This window comes from Gorilla gorilla, chromosome X, assembly GCF_029281585.2.
Source record: "Gorilla gorilla gorilla isolate KB3781 chromosome X, NHGRI_mGorGor1-v2.1_pri, whole genome shotgun sequence".
Classification (NCBI taxonomy): domain Eukaryota; kingdom Metazoa; phylum Chordata; class Mammalia; order Primates; family Hominidae; genus Gorilla; species Gorilla gorilla.
The window spans coordinates 42,905,505-42,929,366 of record NC_073247.2 but is presented as its reverse complement, the minus strand read 5'-3'; the positions used below and the strand labels follow the sequence as shown (position 1 = coordinate 42,929,366).

Genomic DNA, 23,862 nt, shown 5'->3' with positions numbered 1-23,862 from the left:
TAACCTGGAATTAACTTAAATGGTAGATATTTATTGATGGCGTACTGATGTCCACAAGAGCTTACATAGTAATATCATAATGTTCCCATTGTTTACATTCTATTCCATTTAATGAATTTTAATGCTAAAGCATTTTTACTGAAGCTGATATTTTAACTCAGGTCTGCTTTCTCCACTTTCATAATTAGCCCTTTATTAAGTGAAAATTAACCTACAACAAGTACAATCTCCCAATTATTTCTAGGCAGCATTCCAAAATGTTCCCTAGAGTTTGATTTACTCATTTATCTATTTTGAAAAGTAACCATAATTACTTGAAAATACGTTATTTCTATTTTCAATGTTTGTAGGCACGTAGTAGATGTATAAACGTTACATGAGATATTTTGAATCAGTCATTCAATGCGTAGCAATCAAATCAGGGTAAATGGGGTACCTATCACCTTAAGCATCTATCCTTTGTGATATAAAAAATTCAGTTGTACTCTTTTAGTTTATTTTAAAATGTAGAATCAAATTAGTTTTTTATTATGGTCATCCTGTTCTAGCAAATACTAGGTCTTGCTAATTATTTCTAATTTTTGTACCCATTAACCATCTCCACTTCCTCCCCAACCCCTGACTACCCTTCCCAGCCTCTAGTAAGGATCCTTCTACTCTCTATCTCCATAGTTCAATTATCTTAATTTTTAGCTCCCACAAATAACTGAGAACATGGGATGTTTGTGTTTCTGTGACTGGCTTATTTCACTTAACGTAATAACGTACAATTCCATCCATGTTATTGCAAATGACAGGACGTCATTCTTTTTATGGCTGAATAGTACTGTATTGTGTATAGGTACCATATTTTCTTTTTTTATTATTATACTTTAAGTTTTAGGGTACATGTGCACATTGTGCAGGTTAGTCACATATGTATACATGTGCCATGCTGGTGTACTGCACCCACTAACTCGTCATCTAGCATTAGGTATATCTCCCAATGCTATCCCTCCCCCCTCCCCCCACCCCACCACAGTCCCCAGAGTGTGATATTCCCCTTCCTGTGTCCATGTGATCTCATTGTTCAATTCCCACCTATGAGTGAGAATATGTGGTGTTTGGTTTTTTGTTCTTGTGATAGTTTACTGAGAATGATGATTTCCAATTTCATCCATGTCCCTACAAAGGACATGAACTCATCATTTTTTATGGCTGCATAGTATTCCATGGTGTATATGTGCCACATTTTCTTAATCCAGTCTATCATTGTTGGACATTTGGGGTGGTTCCAAGTCTTTGCTATTGTGAATAATGCCACAATAAACATACATGTGCATGTGTCTTTATAGCAGCATGATTTATAGTCCTTTGGGTATACACCCAGTAATGGGATGGCTGTGTCAAATGGTATTTCTAGTTCTAGATCCCTGAGGAATCGCCACACTGACTTCCACAATGGTTGAACCAGTTTACAGTCCCACCAACAGTGTAAAAGTGTTCCTATTTCTCCACATCCTCTCCAGCACCTGTTGTTTCCTGACTTTTTAATGATTGCCATTCTAACTGGTGTGAGATAGTATCTCATTGTGGTTTTGATTTGCATTTCTCTGATGGCCAGTGATGATGAGCATTTTTTCATGTGTTTTTTGGCTGCCGAGGTACAAGGAGGAACTGGTACCATTCCTTCTGAAACTATTCCAATCAATAGAAAAAGAGGGAATCCTCCCTAACTCATTTTATGAGGCCAGCATCATTCTGATTCCAAAGCCTGGCAGAGACACAACCAAAAAAGAGAATTTTAGACCAATATCCTTGATGCACTTTGATGCAAAAATCCTCAATAAAATACTGGCAAACCGAATCCAGCAGCACATCAAAAAGCTTATCCACCATGATCAAGTGGGCTTCATCCCTGGGATGCAAGGCTGGTTCAATATATGCAAATCAATAAATGTAATCCAGCATATTAACAGAGCCAAAGACAAAAACCACATGATTATCTCAATAGATGCAGAAAAAGCCTTTGACAAAATTCAACAACGCTTCATGCTAAAAACTCTCAATGAATTAGGTATTGATGGGACGTATTTCAAAATAATAAGAGCTATCTATGACAAACCCACAGCCAATATCATACTGAATGGGCAAAAACTGGAAGCATTCCCTTTGAAAGCTGGCACAAGACAGGGATGCCCTCTCTCACCACTCCTATTCAACATAGTGTTGGAAGTTCCGGCCAGGGCAATTGGGTAGGAGAAGGAAATAAAGGGTATTCAATCAGGAAAAGAGGAAGTCAAATCGTCCCTGTTTGCAGATGACATGATTGTATATCTAGAAAACCATATTTTCTTTATCCATTCGTTTTTTAATGGACATTTAGGTTGCTTCCAAATCTTGACTTTTGTGAACAGTGCCGCAATAAAACACGGGAGTACAGATATTTCTTCAATGTACTGATTTTCTTTCTTTTGGGTATATACACAGCAGTGGGATTGCTGGATTGTATGGTAGCTCTGTTTACAGTTTTTTGAGGAATCTCAAAACTTGTTTTCCATAGTGGTTGTACTAGTTTACATTCCTACCAGCAGTGTATGAGGGTTCCCTTTTCTCCATATCCTCGCCAACATTTGTTATTGCTTGTTTTATAAATAAAACCGTTTGAGTTGAAGTGAGATCACATCTCACTGTGGTTTTGATTTACATTTCTGTTATGATCAGTGATATTGAGAACCTTTTCATATACCCGTTTGTCATTTATCTTCTTTCAAAAAAAAGTCTATTCAGATATTTTGCCCATTTTTAATCAGATTATTAGTTTTTTCCTATAGAGCTGTTTGAGCTCTTTATATATTCTAGTTATTGATCCCTTGTCAGATGTGTAGTTTGGAAATATTTTCTCCCATTCTATGGGTTGTCTCTTCACTTTGTGGGTTGTATGCTTTGTTGTGAAGAAGATTTTTAACTTGGTGTGATACCATTTGTCCATTTTTGCTTTGGTTGCCTGTGCTTGTGTGGTATGGTTCAAGAATTTCTTGCCTAGACCAATGTTCTGGAGGTTTCTCCCAATGTTTTCTTGTGGTAGTTTCATAATTTGAGGTCTTAGATTTAAGTATTTAATCCATTTTGATTTGATTTCTGTATACGGTTCAAGATAGAGGTCTGGTTTTATTCTGCATTTGGATATCCAATTTTCCCAGCACCATTTATTGAAGGACTCCTTTCCCCAAAGTGTGTTCTTGGCGCTTTGTCAAAAATTAGGTCCCTGTAGATGTATGGATTTATCTCCGGGTTCTCTATTCTGTTCTATTGGTCTGTGTGTTTGCACTTATGCCAGTACCATGCTGTTTCGGTTACTATAGCTGTGTAGTATAATTTAAAGTTAGGTAAAGTGATTCCTCCAGTTTCATTCTTTTTTGCTTAGGATATATTTGGCTATTCTGGGTCTTCTGCAGTTCCATATAAATTTTAAGATTGTTTTTTCTATTTTTGTGAAGAATGTCATTGTTAGAAAATACATTATTATAATGAACTCTTCTATTATCGTTGTCATTATTATGACTAAGCGTAACATCGTTTCTCAGGTATATTACAAGTAATAATTATACACAATGTCCAATTTTTTATTTTTAAACGGTTCTGTGGTCAAGATTACGCAGAAAAATTTATGTGCTTTACTTCTCTGCTGGAGATTTTTTACCCACTTTTTTGTATTTTCAAAAATAAAAGTTTAACCTAAATTTGATAAGAAGCCACAGACACTTTTTCCTCCAGAAATATGTTGATATACCACAAAACTCATATGTCAAGGAACAATGTAGTGGAGACACTGAAATAGACTGTTTCCTTTGGCCTATTGCATATTTCTGATAAAAGTCAAAACTTCTTTAGCGGACAAAATTTAATTTAAAGGTAATATTTTTCTAAGTAACTCAACTTAGGGCGGCGTTTTTAAAAAAGAGTAGTAAAAAGCTGTGTGAATTTCTTCTTTTTTTACTTGTTGAATTATTATAAAGTATAATCTGAAACTTTTCAACTTTTTTTTTCTTTGAAAATAATTACATTTCTTGCATTTTCCTATCTTTGGAAAGTACATATCATCCCAAATCTTTTGGTATATTTTGTTTCTTTCGTTTTCTAAGTACGTGTGATATGTGGCCATTTCCCTTTCTTGAAAATAACAATTTCAAAATTACTGGCTCTTTCAAAATTACTAATCTAACAGTGGTACGTTCCTCCATCATTCAGTAGTCTCAACATGAAGTATTTTAATATCTTTTACTAAAATATTTTCTTATTTTCTCTAAATTTTTCCTTTCTTTGACACCACAGAAACTCTTATAATTATTTGATATCATTTTCTTCATTCTGTTAAATACTTTAGTCTGCTGCAGTATAATTTTGCTGACCATTTTCTGTTATTATATATATGAGAGTGGTTTGATGAGGTAAAGCATGATTTTAAAAACAGCCCTGCTCTCTGCTCAGTTAATTGTAAAGTCCTATATTTAAAATGTGATTAATGTTTGAATTATTTTTTGGTTCTATAATTTTGCCCTTTACCATATTCAATGGAAAAATGGTTAATTCGATTTCACTTGTTTTATTTTCCTACTTTGACTATATAGTGCTGTGAACATAATTACTGCATGCTCAAATGCCTTTTTTATAACGGAATGTTGAGATAAGCTCAAATGTCTTTTTTAATATAATGGAAAGATGATATAATTTGCTTTATATTACTTGACTTTGATGAAGAAAATCTAGTGATTCTGAAAGGTACTGGATTGAGAACACCTCATAGAGCATATGTGAGTGTTCACATCAGTGTCCGTGATTTGCTATTTCCTCTCACTTTGTTTTCATTAGAGTTTACTGATTTTATACGAAGCCGGGCTGATAATTTCACAAGAATAGTTGTTTGTGGTTGGTTTATTTGTTTTCTTCAAATGCTTACTATCCATATCCCACTAGGTGTATATATTAGGTGAAAATATAACTCAAATTATACATCCCTCACATCTTTAGGACAACTTAGAAATCTAGTAGACAAGTATAGAGATCATTTTCCTTCGGATTAAATCTTCTATCCCCAATGTTTTCTTCCACAATTTTATTTTCTTTCATCATATTCTCATAATGTCAAAAAAGAAAATGATTACATTGTCTTTTTTTATGAGTGATTTTTACATAGGAGATTGTTCTTCCCAGAAGTTTCAATAATATTCTGTCATTTGTACAAGTTACTTATCTATTTCACAATAAGCCTGCACTAAAGTGCTAAGCATTTTTTACTTATGTGGTTCCAGAATAAAATTCTGACGAGGTTCGGTAAAGTAGCTGGTAAAAGATATCCTAAGTACAAGCTAGAAGTTAATTACAATTTAAATGTAAATTTTGTGGAATTAATGTGTAAAGATGCTGGCAAATATGTGTCATGCATGTTTTACAGCTTACCCATAGTAGAATCAATTGGAAATATAAATACATTTTATTTTATAATTTTAGTAATGAATTGAATTATTATTAATCAATATGTTAAGTATATTCGATAGCCTTTTTCCAAATCTACTTGTGTGATACACTCTGGCAAAAAAAAGCAAATGATAACATCTGCAAAGTGTTGTATGATTCTTGGATATACACAATATATATTAATAAATATTCTGAGAAGTTCTGTAGTATAGACACACGTTCATCTTCAATTTCCAAAATATGTTTAACCACTGAGTTCTTTTTAATGCATAATCTACTCAATGCATAAAGAAAATTTTGTCTCTAATCATATTGGAACAGTACTACGAACATGCGAATTTCACTAGAAATGCCTATACATTATGATAAAAGTCTCACTTTTATACGATGTTCAATGATGATTTTTTTCAATGTTAATAATTTTAGTGGTGGCGACCTTTCTAAAAACACAGAAGCTCATCCTCAACAGGTTTTCTAACTATTTAATGGCAATATGTATATTTCAAATTCCCTGGAATGCTTTGCATTGAGCTCGAAATTGCCCAACATTCATCTCACAGGTTACTTGGTCCTTCATGTCCCCTGCCAACAGATAAAAGTCGAGTGTTTGGTTATATGTTTGTAAGCTATTGTTGTTCCTATTATTTATGAGTTCTGACAACAATATGACTCATTTGGGAAAATGTGGAACTTATCAGGAAGGCCTGTGTTGCAATGATCACTTATGCTATCTTTGCTTTGCTTTGTAATGCCGAACTTCTAGAATTTCCTGGGGCAGTCTTTGAAAAAAAAATTATAAATAGAAAATTAAATGCTGGTTTATAGAAGGGTCTCTTGCAAGTGAGAGGCACTGAAACTTAAGGTTCTGTAGCTTCATACTAATTCCTCATCTAGATGGTAATTCTTACTAACTCACATTCAGTCTTTCCTTCCATTAAATGAAGCACACACACTCTGCATGCCCCAAGCCTAATCTTTGCTAGCTTGTTTCCTACAGCCTAAAATGAGATCCTATATTCTTATTCTCTGACCCTCCAAAACCCTTTCTCAGCCATATGCTAGTTAAATCATGTAAATTTCCTAAAAAATCACCAGATTATACAGCAGATATTAATATTTATCTTTCTGATCACAGAGCATGGGTTTTTCTTTTTTAAAAATTTTTTAAAATTATACTTTAAGTTCTAGGGTACATGTGCACAACATGCAGGTTTGTTACATATGTACACATGTGACATGTTGTTGTCCTGCACCCATTAACTTGTCATTTACGTTAGGTATATCTCCTAATGCTGTCCCTCCCCCCCTGCCCCCACCCCACAACAGGCCCTGGTGTGTCATGTTAGTTTTTCTATTACATTGCATATATTTCTGCTTTGTAATTTACTTATATATCTACAGTCTGCCTCTTAAAATAAGGCTTCTGTATGTATAGGGGCAACAGTTTTGTTCTCACTGTGTGGAATTGAGTAGTAGAAGCTGAACGATTTGTTGAATTAAATTGACTAAATGCTATCAACATACGAATAAGATTAAATTTCTTTTTTTCCCACAAATGTCCATTTGGAGGATACTTTTATTTTAAAATCATAATTAAAGAGGCAGTATAATTGTTAAAGGGCAGCAAGTTTGTTACTTCCTAGTTATGTTACCTTGGGCATGTTGATGTTTCTACCTTCATGTGTACATGAAGATGATAAATTACTTATGTTAATATGATTAGGAGATGGAATTAATTATATAAAGTGTTCATACATAAGTTCCCACAAATGTCTGCAGTGGTGAGGATACTGATGATGATTTCTTTTCTTTTCTTTTCTTTTTTTTTTTTTTTTTTTTGCTCTTCTTTGACCACTCTGGTATAAAAGGTTAAAGGACTATGTGTATACTTCATTTTTTCCTCTACTAACCTTGGAGGCTAAGGGGATGGAAAAACTTTTAAATACATGTACACAGATATGATTACAGATGTATAATTTGGGCCCTCTACCCTCTCTGAGTATATTCTTATTTTTTTAAATCAGTTTCCTTTCACAGTCTCCACAAATGCTATTGAACTTTTATCACTTTGATTTAAATTCCACCTTGATTCTCTCCTCTCATCCTCAGCAGATACCTAGGGTTTTGTGCTTACGAGGAAATGACATGTTATGTCGCTGATAACTTAAAACTAAATACTTGTGCAAATAACATGGACAGGTATTTTTACATATACTGTCAAGTCTGATCTTTTTGACCAAAACCAATGTAGGTAACTACTGAAGAAATGAGAATTTCTCAGATAAGAAAACTTCATTGCTGGCTTGCTATTATCATTCTTGGGCTAGACATAAGAAAATCAAGGTTCAGAACATGTTGATGCTTTGCCCAAGGTGGCAGGAGAGAGCCCTGAAATTTAAATCCTGGTTACTGTTAACATGATTTCACCCTGATACTCTGAGAGCACCAAGTAGGAAGCATTCAACTTCTTGCATCTTCACATCTTACTTTTGTTTTCTGAAAAAGAGCCACCTCTCCTCCTGTTGATATTTGCCGTTGGCCCTGAGCTTTGTGCTTCACTCTGGTTTTCTTGCTTTGAACAGGTTTTTTTAAAATCAATTTTATCTTCTTACATTTTAAAAAAATCACTTTATCTGTTCGCTCCTTTCACGTAGCCTTAAAGTATGTTCAAGTCTGATTGACCTGAATTTTGTTATGTGTGAAAACAAATGTCTGCAAAAGTAATTTAAACTATTTTTATTAGAATGCTCCTTGATCCTTAATCAGGCCAGCCCTTGAAAATACGATTTCTGCTCTCATGATCCACTTCTCTCTTCTAGCTGCAATGGTCATTGACGAGCTCATGTACCCTGATTACTATTGATCTCATTGAACCTATCTCAAACTGACACTGTTGACCTCTCTCTCTCATTCTTAAAATTCTCACATCAATTGATGTGAGATTTTCTCTTTTCTAGTTCTTCTTTTCCTTCTCTTTGACTGTTCTTTCTCTTTATTTGGTGCTTTTCTTTCCATGTCAGTTAAATTTGTGTTCTCCATGGTTCTGTCTTTGTTCTCTCTTCCTGCTTTCCTCTAACACTTGAAAACAGTGAAAAAAATACATATTATACAAATGTACCCTGTTTCCCTCTCTCTCTCTGTACAGACACACATAGTGATGATTAAAATGCAAACTCACTTCAACATACTGCTGATTTACAGTCGCATTTCCTCCCTATGAATTTCCTTAGTTATCAGATTAAATATTAACCATAAAACTACTGTTATCCCTGATTATGATCAATTTCAAATTTTGAAATTTATCTTCGTGATCAAAATAGTGGTAACCATTCATTTGGGACATAAAGTTATTTAATACCTGATTTCTACTTACATTTCTTGTTATATTTTTGCCAAACTCCTTATGCTTTTCAGTGCCCTGTCTCCACACCTTGTCTCTCTTCAACCAGAAATGCTTTTGTTTTTACAACTCCTATATCCTTGCATATCCATTATGCATATACAGTATTTAGGACTCTCATTTAGAAGTAACAAAATTGAAGTAACTAAAGCAAAACAAATGAGAGAGAAAGGTTTTTCATATGGAAACAGGAATGTTTCATAGAATCCAAGGGCAGTAATAAAGTTTTGACTCAAGAAGGGACTAATGCCCGTGTTTTGGTTATTTATGATAGCCATTTATTATTCCCACTAATGGTTTTGCGTGTTGAGAAAGCTCACCTGGATGGTTCTCTTTTGGGGTTTCTTATGTGATTTTAGTCCATTGTTGGCTGATACTATAGTAACCTGAAAGCTCAACTGGGCTGAACGTCCAAGATCACTCACTCACATGCCTAGCAGTTGTTGGCTGAAAGCCTACTTGTGATTGTTGCTGAAGCACTTATCCATGGCCTTTCGATGTTACTTAGCTTTCTCAGAGCATAATATGTTGGATGGATTCTAAAAGGGAGCACCCTAAGAGTGACTGTTCTAAAAAGATAGACGTGGAAGCTGCCAGGCCACTTAAGGACTTTTGCCATAACTGGCACTTGGACTATATTCTATTGGTCAAAGCAGTCAAAGAGCCAACCCAGATTTAAGGAGCTGAAGAAATAAACTTCACCTCTTGATGAGGGAGTGGTAAGAGGAGCATGTGCTGTGGGAGCTATTATTGCAGCCCTCTTTCGAAAATGCTATCTACGGGCTGGGCACGGTGGCTCACACCTGTAATCCCAGCACTTTGGGAAGCCGAGGCGGGTGTATCACCTGAGGTCAGGCATTCGAGACCATCCTGACCAACATGGTAAAACCCTGTCGCTACTAAAAAAATATAAAAATTAGCTGAGCATGGTGGTGGGCACCTGTAATCGCAGCTACTTGGGTGGCTGAGGCAGGAGAATCGCTTGAACCTGGGAGGCGGAGGTTGCAGTGAGCCAAGATCGTGCTATTGCATTCCAGCCTGGGTGACAGAGCGAGACTCCATGTCAAAAAATAAATAAATAAATAAATAGATAAATAAATAAATAAATAAAGCCATACCGCAGCCTTTTATTGGAAGCCATCAGTGTTTTTGTTACCACCTCACTCCCTATGCATCTACTTCTTTCTTCTCTCTCTGTTCATGGACCTTTGCTCTTCCTCAATCCACTCTGCAAACTAGGGACTTCATAAGCACAATTTGCTAGTATATGTGACACAATTCGAAGCACTCACAGTTTGACCAGACTCTTCTGTCAATTCTAATTTTCTGAGAGAGATTCTGATGATTCTCTCTTAACACAAGCATTGTCTATATTCTGATCACCCATAACATGGAGTTGGCCAGAATTACGTGGCACAGACATGGTTGTTACTGGCCCACCTTTTTGAGGAGGATTACCATTTCCAAGATGAAAGGCCCTGGCCATAACCCCTCTAAAGCATCTGTTACTCCCAGCAATGCTTACTAATTATTCAAAGTTCTACTTTAACATCAACTCCCTTATGACATCCTCCGTACAAGCATCACTCCACCCTGCATACTTCCATCAAATTTTATAGATTCTGTGATGTTTCTTGCTCTGTAAATAACGTCATGCGCCTAGATGGATCCCTACTCCCAGATTCTAGGTTCACGAAACATACCAGTATTTCTCACACAAGGTAGTTATTCAACCAATGAAGATCATCGATATGGTAATAAAATAAGATACATTTATATGCGTATTTGCTCTCATTTGTTTTAAGGCAGAATTCTAACTATTTAGGTAATTCATAATTAATTTCCCTCTATAATTGTTAGGATTAATATTCTAAGGAATAATACTGAGGTACACCTGTGAATTTATAACCTTGCATAAGGAGCTCCTTAACCACTTAGCCCATGTTCTTGGTGTAATTCTCATTACTCAGTTCAGGGCTATAGTTCTCTCCGGAAACTGCTAAGCAAAACTGATGTTATCTTCTAATGATATGTATCAGAATTTACTCCAATTGGTGTAAATTCACTTACACTAATATACGTTATACAAAATGATCTGCATGATAATGTTATGGGCACTCTGGTATAATTTAGTTTCTTCTCTAAATTATAATAATCTAATAATGACTGAATTTTAAATTAGAATGATTTGACCACTAGCTGATTTTGTATGGATTTGACAGAAATAAATATATAAATGTATTGTTTTCGTATCCATATGCTGCAGAGATCCCTGCCTATAACTGGCTCAGAAATTCATATGTTAAATGCAGAATATACTTTACAATAGAACTTGATCGAAAATGTCTTTATTGAATATATAAATATTGAAATGTTTTATAGTTATCTAAAATTCAAAATCAGTATCTGCCGGAAGCCATCAAATATCTATCAGGCAAATAGCAATACCTGTTTGGGGCATTTAACTTCCATTTCTTAGATTCATAGCTTCCCTGAAATTTAACTGAAATATGGCACCTAATGACTGAGTAGACTACACTAAGGCCAGGCACGGTGGCTCACGCCTGTAATCACAGCTCTGTGGGAGGCTGAGACAGGAGAATTGCTTAAGACCAGGAGTTTGGGACCAGGCTGGGTCACATAGCAAGACTCTGCCTCTACAAAATAAAATAAAATAAAATAAAAAGAAGGTAATTGAGTATTTTCCACATGCAATTTTCTCATTATATCTCATCCCTGTCACAGTTGGCTGAATCTTACAGATTAACATCATGTCTTTGTTCCGATTTGAGTGTGACTTCAAAGATAAAACATATCAATTCTACATATAATATATAAATTACCTATTGAAAATTATATCTGAAATAGTTATTGACTCAAAATGATTATTGCTTTTTTCATAATAATCCCATAGGGAAGAAATAAATCATTTCACTTGGATAATTTATGAAAGTAAAAAATATTTATGATAATTCTATTTAGGTGATACCCCTGCCTCGACCTCCCAAAGTGCTAGGATTACAGGTGTGAACCACCACTCTTGGCCAATTTACAGTCATTTTAAAGGAAGCTACATGATAGAGGTGGTTGAGGAGAGTTTCTGAATTTCGTCTTCTTGGAAAGTTAGTTGTTCTTTGTAGAGCATGCTGACTAATAATGCTATCCTCCCAACAGAAAATCCAATCTGATTTGACAAGTCATGAGATCAGTTTAGAAGAAATGAAGAAACATAACCAGGGGAAGGAGGCTGCCCAAAGAGTCCTGTCTCAGATTGATGTTGCACAGGTATATGTTATTTCAGAAGCTAAGGAACGTGTTTTCGTTGGGCATTATACTCCAGTCTATATTAGACAACTTGATTATTGGCAAGATTGGATTTGAGGACATTATTTGAAAACTACAATTTGATGTCTAAACAATGAGTGTTTTGCTTTCTACATTTTAAAGATAAAATAGGTTAATAAATTACCTTTTATTTAGTATAACATTAAGAAAAAACTACTGAATCATTCTCCCAAATGTATGTTTTCCTGTGTTGGATGAATGGAAAAATACTGCTTTATTTTATTTTTTTTTTCTGTATATCTTCAGAAATAAAGGCAAATCTATCAATAAAAATAGGACCAGTTATTGTTTGAAAGGCAAAATTAAATCAGTGCCTTTTTACACTGTCCTTACAGAAAAAATTACAAGATGTCTCCATGAAGTTTCGATTATTCCAGAAACCAGCCAATTTTGAGCAGCGTCTACAAGAAAGTAAGATGATTTTAGATGAAGTGAAGATGCACTTGCCTGCGTTGGAAACAAAGAGTGTGGAACAGGAAGTAGTACAGTCACAGCTAAATCATTGTGTGGTATGTATTTCTGGTGGCAAATACGCAGGTACCCCTTGACTTTCCTCATTTAGAAGTATCTGCTCTTTTATAAGAGATAATTGTTTTCAGATAACCATAATAATTATACTATGCAATTTTAAGATTGAGAACAAAAATTGGCACATGTATTGTGGCCTATTCCGTGTGTCTTTTTTGAGTCTATAATTCTGCTAAGAACTGTGCAGAATATAAAAGGATGTTGCTTGTGTTTAATTTTTATGATTCTTTAAATATATTTTAAATGGAAATCTAGAAAGGAAATATATTAATTTAAAAATAGTAACAACAACAGTAGTTGCAATAATCCTAACAACTTCAGAAATAATGGATGCCAGGTAAACTAAGTGACGTCCAGAAGTCACCTTTAATTCTTAAGGCTACAGATTACCTGAGAGAATTTAAGGACAAACAGCTGGTGAATGGCAAAGCAAGATTCCAATTCAGGTACTCTTATTCCAAACTTTAATAACTTTCCTTTAAACACCAGTACTGGATATACAGTGAAATGCCTCAAGACAACACCGAATTAAAAGGCATGGAAAGGTACAAATAGCCTAAAGTATAAATCTGATTTAAACTTTATAATATTGAACGGTGTGCTATGTTGCTGTTATTGGAAATTCACCAACTGAGATGATTCCTCTGAAAACAAAGCTGAGGTATTGATTGCATCTACTCGAGTAACGTAAGTATTATTATAACTCTACATGTACTATCGCCCATTGGAGTGGAAAGTCACATACAATGAAAACACAGAATGTTATTAAAGGGAAAATGAGTCTATTTAGTACTTGATATTTTAAGTATTGTTTCTACATCTACTCCATAATATCAGTGAAAAACAGATTCCTTCAGATACTTCGTAGTCATATCATGAATGGGAAAAGATTTTTCTTTTTAACAAATATCTTAAAATAAATACATATATTTATGTGTGAAAAATATGAGGTATTCTTATTCAATAATATATTTTCATAATTCAAGCTGCATTTTAGTGGTATAATTACTTGAATTATTCTCACCCCCAAAAAAGAAACTTGGAATAGAAATGATAGAAAGTAGTTAGTTGATATTAGATGAGTAAGGATAGGAATATATGGGAACATATCCCATCTTAAATTTTGCCAAAAAAAAGGAAAGCATAAATGACCCAAGTGCCTTATTCATGACTAATATTTGCAAAGTGAGCACTGTTCGTTCTTTTCTAGAAACAGGTCTCTGATGTTACCTTATAAAATGTATCTAACAGTAAATATGAGCTGAAAACAATCTCACCTGTGTCAAGCTGTGACTGTGCCCTGCGTCAGTACAAAGGAAACTGCTCAAGGCACTTGCTCAATTGGTTTCTGGTTCTGGTTTAACTGTCAGGACCAATTGAAGCAGTTCTTTCATAAGAATATCCTTACACTGTTTAGTTTTATCATTGTTGACGATGCTTTGTGGTGTATACCATAATTACAGTCTTGCCTTCAAGACATGTTTGTCTATTTATAAAAGTCTTACTGGCATGAACACAAATATAAATAATATTTCTCCTCTTTGTTTATAAATATTTTACTTGCCTATTGAATGAAACGATGTTAATGGCTAACGGTACCTTGAGGGAACTTTCTTCATCAAAATAAAGTATTTATATTTTTTGAAGTTCAGAGAGTAAATAGTTTCGAAAAATCTCTGATTCCAAATTAGCATCGTTGATTTCCAACATAATAATTAATTTCAGTGTTTCCAGATACACAGATATTTTTATATCTTCTAAGACAAAAGTAAAATGAAGTAAATAATATCATCTGGGAGACTCAGACAAAAGTCATAATTATTAGTAATGAAGGAATGTTAACATCAGTTGTCAAAGAGGATTAATATGGAAATATACATGGAGCATTAATCAGATAATTGTCCAGCCTTTACAAAATGCTTTGTTTTAGACATTACTTTTAAACTGAAAAGATAAATTAAACCCAATTTTTGTTCTAATTCCATAAAAACAATTACCTACTGGCAGGTTTATTTTTTGGTAATACTAAAATAAGTACTGATAGTTCAGATTTATGAATAAACAAATTAAAGCAGAGATACATAATGTAAACTATTATATATACATGCATACATATATACACACACATAAATATATTTGAATACATGGCCACATACATACAAACACATATATTTCTAGGAAAACTACAACGCAAAATTAAGACATCAAGTGGTGTTGGAGTGGTTTTGGTGGTATAACTGTGAACATAGCTGTCTTCCAAAGTTATGACACTTGTCTTATGATGCTTTTTTATAGCAACCTATGTTTTGTGAAACCGTATGTATGTGCTTTATAGTTGTGATGTACACGTGAATTGTAAATAATATTTTTATATCTGGTTTTCATCAGCACTTTTAAGAAAATAAAGTTGTGTAATTTAATTAACATTGAAAATGACCTTACTTTCTTATATATGATACAATATATATTAAAATTATGATGTAGAAATTTAGGTGCTTTACCTTACTAATATGTAAGTACCATGAGAACAATAGTGAATGTGTGTGTTTTGGCCACCACTGTCTTCCCAGTGATTCAAATACTATCTGTTTCATAGTAACCACTCAATAAATACCCGATGTATGAGTGAATTAATTCATCCAAATTTATGGCTAGAATTATATAACTCCAACATTTAAAATAGAAGTCATGTAAAATTCAGAATTGACATTTATGTTCTTTGATTGAAGAACTAAATATATATATATATAATCACAAAACACATATATATGATTAACTCTCTGTTTAATAAGAATAGCTGCAAATTACACATATATGCATGTGTGTAGACAATTAAAAATAGAAATATTAAATCAACAGAAAATGCAAAAGCTAGATATTGACCACCGCTGCAAAATGCTACTCTATTAAAATTTCAAAAATGGAATAGCAATTAAGGGGATCTCTATTTATTTCTGTTCATAATATTATGAAGTAATTTAACTCTACTGATTATTATGTTTTGTTTTATGTTTAAACTTAGAACTTGTATAAAAGTCTGAGTGAAGTGAAGTCTGAAGTGGAAATGGTGATAAAGACTGGACGTCAGATTGTACAGAAAAAGCAGACGGAAAATCCCAAAGAACTTGATGAAAGAGTAACAGCTTTGAAATTGCATTATAATGAGCTGGGAGCAAAGGTGTGTGCATGCTGAGACCACAAACACTTCTTTCCACTTTCCTTATAAATTGTAAAGCAACGGGCAATAAATTATGTATGATTAGAGTCTTAGCAATTCTAAACACCTCTCTCTCTCTCTATATATGTATATTTATATATATACACATATACGTATATATATACACGCACATATACACAAAGATAAACCTATACACATATTTCGATTTGGAATTCTCATTAAGAAACAATAATTAATCAGTGAGGCTCTGCTTATTCAGATTGAAAAATATGTAACGCTCAGGGAGGTTTTTCCTTGTCCATCAGATAGCTCTAAAAGGGTTTCTTAGTTGTAAGTGTTCCTTATTTTCATTATATATATCTACTTGTGATGACTTGAAGACTGGTAAATATTATAAACTGTATCTATTTATATGTAGGTCTAATGTAGTTAACATATTCCACAGAGACCACATTAAGTATAAAAATTACACAGTAATTATTTCCCTATATGGCCAAGACTTGCAAAATCTACCACACTTGGCTAATAAGATAGCATGGATAGCCAGTTAAGACCTATGGCTCTGTAATTAGTTTTGTATCATTGTCCTGATCAGAGTCTCATGACCAGCTCCACTTCACTGCTAATTCAAGATGCCTACATCTCTCCATCTCACTTCGCTCAACTCAAATATTCTGTATAGATTTAGAGCTTTGATGGTTTAAAATTATGATAGTAAGTAGTCTCTTCACTCTGTTGATTGTTTGTTTTGCTGAGCAGAAGCTTTTTAGTTTGATGCGATAACAGTCGTCTAGTTTTCCTCTTGTTGCCTGTGCTTTGGGAGTCAGATCCAAAAAAAATGTTTGCCCAGAACAATGTCAGGAAGCTTTTTCCTGTTTTCTTCAAATCATTTTATAGGTTCAGGTTTTGAGTCTTGAGTGCATTTTGAATTGGTTTTTTATATGCTGTGAGATAAGTGTCCAATTGCATTTTCATGCATTTGGATATCCAATTTCTCAGAACGATTTATTGAAGAGAATGTCCTTTTTTCATTGTGTATTCTTGGCCCCTTGGTTGATCAGTTGATCATAAATATGTGGATTTATTTTTGGGCTCTCTATTCTGTTCCTTTGGTCTATATGTCTGTTTTTATACTACTATCCTGCTCTTTTAATTACTAGAGCATTATAGAATATTTTTGAATCAGGTAATTATGATACCTCCAGCTTCGTTCTTTTGGCTTAAGATTTCTTTGGCTATTCTGGGTCTTTTGTTGTTCAAAATGAAATTTGGGATTCTTTCTTCTACATCTGCCAAAAATGTCACTGGAATTTTAATAGGGATTGCATTAAGTCTGTAAATTGCTTTGAGTGGTACAGACATCTTAACAATATTATTTATTCCAATCCACGAATATGGGATATCTTTCCATAAATGGATATCTTACTATTTCCAAAAATGGACTTCTAACATTTTAATTTTATTCTGACTGAGAGAACTGAATTTCTTGGAGGATAAAAAGTTATATTTTTACAACTCAGGTTCTCAACTTTAGTGAATAGAACAACATCACTGATAAAATTTTCACCTCATCTTAGACAGAAATATGAATGTCCATGTTTGAGAAATAGCTAAGGAGAGGCATATTTCTTGCATCTCACCCTGAAAGTAGATTGAAGGTTATATCTTGAAGATATTAGTTGCCAATTCCTTACCATAGAAAGTAAATTTTATAATTAAATTGAAATCTGGAAATAACCATTTTTCTTAGATAGTCTTGTTTTTATATTTGAAAAACCCTCTAATTAATATGTGTTATGTTTTAAACAAGTTTGTTGCCATCCTATGACAAAAGATTCTCCTACTTTGTTTCAAAATAGGAAACACTGATACTCAATTGATGGGAGAGCATTATGATAATCTTGAAATAAAATACATTTCAACTGCTCGTTTGGTCTACCAAGGTACCTTTGGAATGAGATACCTTTATATCCTCTAGAGAAATTTATCATTGTTTAAAGATCACCACAGACAGAAAAATTGTATCTGCACTTGATACCTCATTCCGGTGCTTATCAATTTTTATAGATGCCAATTATTTCATATTTAACATCAATTATGAAGGACTGGGTAATCTCTAGTCTCAAATGTATTAGAGATTGAATAATCTCTAATATTAATCCTAATGCTACAGCTTCAGTTCTGGAGACATTGTTTTTATAATTATAAATTTTAAATTAATAAAATGAATGTATGTTATAGTTATAAATTACAAATTTTCAGTTTATAATTTGACCTGTGTGACTTTATACTAAAATAATGTATGGATGAGTATTTTCTAAATTAAGAAAATATACATTTTGGTAAAGGGGAGTTTCTCAGTTTACTTTTTAAAATAGAGTTTTTTTATGTGTGGGCTTTTTATTTGTCATAGGAATTTTTACAAAATCATTGCAAGAGTAAATTTAACATAAAATAACAGAATAAATCAATTAGAATTTAAAGCAATAAAAGTGACATTAGACAAATAATAGTGCCCTGAGTTGATTATTATTCAGAAATGAATGATTCTCATAATGATGTAAAACCCTATTTATTCCTGAAAATACATATCTGAGAGCTTGTGTTTATTCTAACCATTTGCCACATAGTAATATCCTTAAAGCAAAATAAAAGTGTATGAAGAAATCATATTTAACTTTAATAGTATCACAGAATACAGCAAAAACAAAGGCCAAACATTTATTTTTGAAGTAAATATTGATGTAGAAACATTTGTGACTAAGGGATCATGTATAAATACCATCTTATAAAAATGCTGTAAGTCCTATATTCTTTGGCTGAGAATAAAAATATTGTCTGCATTTTGACTCAAAATATTTTCAACAGCAGTAACTTTGTCTAATAAAAGCAAAGGTAACAAAGGAAATTTTATTACCTTATTCTTTTTATGTAAGAAGGAACCCTTCTATTTTAATCATCTTCAGAATTTATGTGGTTGTGTCTGCCACAATTCAGTATGCATTACCTTTTTGGAGTAATCAGGTCTGGCTGCCATAACAAAATAAAATAAACTTGGTAAATTGATTTCTGCAAGTGTGGAGTCTGGGAGTGCAAGATCAAGGTGCTGATTCATTTCATTCCTGAGGAGAAGTTTCTTCTTGTCTTACCTTTTCGCTGTATTCTTATATGGTGATGAGTGGGGAGAGAAAATATAATTAATTTATTAAGAGATATTAAAGCTAGCACCATTGATGTAATAATACCTATAACCCCTTTTTATTTCTCTATGCTCTGAGTTTTATGGAAATATACATAAATAGCAATACTAATATCATCCCTTAAATATATTGTTAACTTCGTGAAACAATGACTACTAAAACATTTTACTGCAGGTGGCATTCTGTTAAACGTATCCATTCCTCGCATACACACACAAAGTATAAAACCCAATTTTCCTTAAGATGGCAGTGTCTCCTGTCTTTTAAAAATGTATTTCGTTGGAAATAAACAAAATGAAATAAATAAAAATCAATACTGCATTAGCTCTGGGAAGATAGAATTTCTTTGAAATATTGAATCTGGAATCATTTTTCTACCAATAACGCATAGGAAAAATATGCATAGAAACACACCATAAAGTATATTTCCCCCTCCCCCCCCCACACCCCTACAACACAAAATTCTTGCAGTCAAAAGGGCAGATGCTTTTACTTAGGAAAAAAAAATAGAAGGGAAAATCTGTTTAAAAAATGAATTTACAGCCTCAGCAACTAAATGTTTTCTAAATGTACGCACACCTCTCCTAAGGAAAATAATGAATTTCATTATTTGGAATTGGAATTGTTATCAAGGTTCCAGAATATTTATTTCGATTGTAGCATTTTAGATGCTTTATACATATTTTCATCTTTTGTGTTTTTCTTGCTTATAGCTAGATTCTTATTTTGGTTGTACACACACATACACACACACACACACACATATATGACATAAATATATGTATCAGTCAGTGGTGCCTATTAGGCTTAGGGCATAATGCACAGATACGCACTTGTGGTGGTGGTATTGTTTTAACCAATTCCATTACAATTGAAATTAATCTGGACTCTACCTTTCAGATTTCTTAGCAACAAAAGCCAAATCTTGTCCATGTTTTATTTACCTGTAAGGTAGTAAAATAAACATAAATAAAGCTTTTGCTCTGTACATTCAGGCACAGTTTTTTATTGAACCATCCCTAAATGTAAATAATGAGAATAAAGGAAGGGATTGAGGTGTTACAATATGTCATGCTCTCTCACACTTTTGTCTGGCTTTACCCTCACAATATTCCTGTGTTCTATTAATAAGTATAGTAATCCCATTTGATAGATGTGTTGAGAAAAATGAGGTGTTCTGCCAAAAATCATACTCAAGTCGAGAGTCCACTAGGTATCGCAGAGCCTAACATACTTACATTCCATCATGCTGTTTCTGCAGAGCCAAATATTTATATCTATTGTTCAGATTCCCAGGCTTCATGACAGACAAGGGTTTTTTTTTTTTTTAAAAAAAGGTGAAAACACATACCAAAGAAAAGAAAACCAGGAGCAACTTGTAAGAGTATAAACTCTTTATGTAAATTATACCAGTTATATTTTCTAACTTGTAATTAACGATTTGCAAGTCTTCATTCATTCCTTTATTCAATACATAAAGCATATTTAGTGAGACCTTTCTTTGTTCAAGGAACTTTCAGGAGTAGAGAGGAGTATTCTAAAGATGTGTGAGGCAAGAAGATCTGCCTTTAAGAAATTGTAATTTATCTGGCTTTTGTTGATGATTTGACTGCCTTTAGTAGAAAGAGATGCTGGGCTTTTTATTAAACCAACCAACTGAAAATCTTAACAAAATATAGGCACAGCTGACAAGGTGGTGGAGAAATACAGATTTGTTCATTTCTTATGTGAGAATATGGATAATTTGCTTTTGAGGGTGTTGGTATCAAACACTGAAAACAGGAGCACAGGATCAAGTAATTAGTTTTTCTATTAATGGGAATGAATATTGTCTTCACATTCATCTTTTTGTCCCTATTGGATGGCAAAATTATGTTTAAGGAGGAAGTGACCTATTCACTGTATTGTTTTTGAGGAGATGTGAGACACTTTAAAGATGTAATGAGGATACAGTTGAGAATTCTAGGTGTTACACAAATACTTTTACCTTTTGAGAGAATTAATCTTCTATCTTCATTTTGATTCCTTACCAGCATGAGCTAGTCTCTCCTGTATATAGAGGATTGTAAACCTTCTTGCCATATTATTGACAAATGACAGTAAGTTTTCAGTGAGAAATGAGTTTTATCTTCAGTTTGACTTATATCATCGTATTTATCATAAACTTTGGCCGTAAATTATCTTATATTAGAGAATAATCCGTATAGGTTTCTTTTCTACCATGACGACATACAAGACCCTATCTTTTGGACAAACGATGTCATCTGCCCTAGACAGTTTTTATTCACTCTTAATATTCAGAATATATGATTTTTATAAAATATTATTTTAAAACGTGTAAGAAAATAGTTATTTTAAATAACAGAAATATAAAAGTTCCAAATAAGTGGTTATAACTAAATTTGAATTAAAGAGTAAACTAAATTACATTTCATTATAATTCTTTTCAGGTAACAGAAAGAAAGCAACAGTTGGAGAAATGCTTGAAATTGTCCCGTAAGATGCGAAAGGAAATGAATGTCTTGACAGAATGGCTGGCAGCTACAGATATGGAATTGACAAAGAGATCAGCCGTTGAAGGAATGCCTAGTAATTTGGATTCTGAAGTTGCCTGGGGAAAGGTAAAACCTATATCACTGAAGGTTATTTTGAACATACGTGAAAACACATAATATGATTTTGTAAGGAAGTATTAACATGTAGCAATAATAGCATAAATATTAATATTGTTTCATATTCCCTTTCTTAAAAATTAATCTGTGCTTTTCAGGACCATGATAAAACCAATGGTAAGCTTTAGCAGGAGTCTCTCCAAAAGCTTCCTTAGAGTTCAGTAAATTATGAATAAGACCTTAAGAAATACATAGGTTATTAGTCTGAAAATTGGTCCAGAGGTGAGATCCTATAATCTACTGGCTTGCCTAAGACCATACTGCCCAGATGAATCCCACAGCCATGAAGAGGGCAAGGACACAGAGATTGAAGACAGTTGGGCTGGACAGGACTTGCAAGATTAGCATATTGCCAAAGTCGCATTTCAGAAAGAATCTCAAGGTGTCTATGCAGGGGCTATCATTTCTATCACCAAATGACACAGCGACTCCTGTAATCGTTAGCTGTTAAATTCTTGCCCTTTCTCTGATGGCCAATCATTTCATGCTGCTTAGAACTTAGTCAAGAGACTCATAGCTTAGTATTTTTTTTTTAAAGTTTATTCATTACCAGATTACCTGAAAGTGTGTTGATATAAAGAAAATAGCTGATATTGATAACATGTTTTACCTCAAAATTTGCCACTGTGTTAGGCCATTTACACCCACTTGATGTTTTAAAGTTACCAAATTAACTAGATGTATAAGATGTTTATGCTTTATTTTTAATTCAATGTGGCTATCCAGATTATTCAAAGTTGGGAAATTTTCAATACCTTATGTAAAAACTTACAATCGTATAAATGACACCCAAACTGAAAACTGTCTTTATGTAGATTCAGAGAACATGTAGTAATATATTTTGTTACATAAAATATTTCCAAATAAATAGTAGGGAATTAAATTGTTTTTCTTCTCTTTCAGAATAAATTTAGTGTTAGATAAGATATTGAATTATAGTTATTCAGGATCATACATGAGATTACTATAGCAAGGAAGATACAGTATATACAGGTTAAAACTCACATTAGCCTTATTTTTTCTTATCATTCAAACATATTACTTGAGGTATTTTTGCATTAGCCTCACCATGAAATCATTCAAATATTTTAAGGTAATGACCTTTGCAGAGGTTTCTAGGTTATCCTTCTCATATAGAAGGCTTGAATAGTCTGGAGAATTGTCTGCTTGTTGAATCTGCCTGGAAAGTATTTTTCATAACGTCAAGGAGCAAAGCTACTGTGAGATCTAGTAGGAAAAGAAAAAGCTTAGAAAACTGGCATTTATTTTCTTTCTTTATAGAATAAAGATAATTTATCACTCTATCTAGATCTTTTCAAACACTAAGCTGTTAATGACTTACCCTAAAATCTCTTAGTTGTCAAATAAAGTATATTCATTTGCATCTGAATTACAGAACTTTTTTTTTTTTTACCAATTTATTTGGAAGGTTCTCATTATTTCTTTAAAAATAACAATCATAAAAGAATATATGCCCTGCAGATCTAAGCCAGTCACATTTATGATAATCATTCTAATATTTTAACATAAAATTCAAACTCTCATATATGAAACCCCATGACTATTGAGTACATTCTCATTTCTCATGGTTTCTTGGTAGGTGGAGAGCTTAATTCAAGTTATAAGTTTCATCTGCTGTTTCAAAAGATAAATGTCAAATTTTTAAAAACTAAATTAAATTCATTTAAATGCAGTACATTAAATGTAGTTGCCGATCATTCCAAGTATTTGGAATGTGACTGCAGAAAATTTGAATATCTAGAGTCAATTTCTTTTTTATTATTTTTAAAAATTTTAGACAATTTAATTTATATCTGCTGAATTTCTCCCAGTTCTGTTGACCCAAGAACATTGTATTTATTTTCATATGAAAGTATTTGAACATCTAGTTTCAAATATTCAAATACATAAAAATGTCAATTACTCATGAAGTGATCATTTGACCTTTAGTTTACCCAAACAAAGCATAATTTCAAGTACATTGACTATAGTTAAATATTATCAGTTTTATCTTAAAGTATCTTAATTATATTTAATATATATTAAATTCCAGAAAAATTATTTAGGGTGGCTTGAAGAGAT

At 33.1% G+C, this 23,862-nt stretch overlaps 1 protein-coding gene across 8 annotated transcripts in view; it reads left to right on the top strand.

Annotated features, from left to right (window-relative positions):
* DMD (dystrophin) overlaps positions 1 to 23,862 on the top strand; it is a 2,091,067-nt gene that overhangs the window by 809,894 nt on the left and 1,257,311 nt on the right. For all 8 annotated transcript variants that reach the window (XM_055376532.2, XM_055376533.2, XM_055376528.2 and 5 more), the window contains exons 31-34: positions 12,032 to 12,142; positions 12,538 to 12,711; positions 15,753 to 15,908; positions 21,559 to 21,729. In XM_055376532.2, coding sequence (XP_055232507.1) covers positions 12,032 to 12,142; positions 12,538 to 12,711; positions 15,753 to 15,908; positions 21,559 to 21,729 — 612 coding nt within the window. The remainder of the gene's footprint in view (positions 1 to 12,031; positions 12,143 to 12,537; positions 12,712 to 15,752; positions 15,909 to 21,558; positions 21,730 to 23,862) is intronic.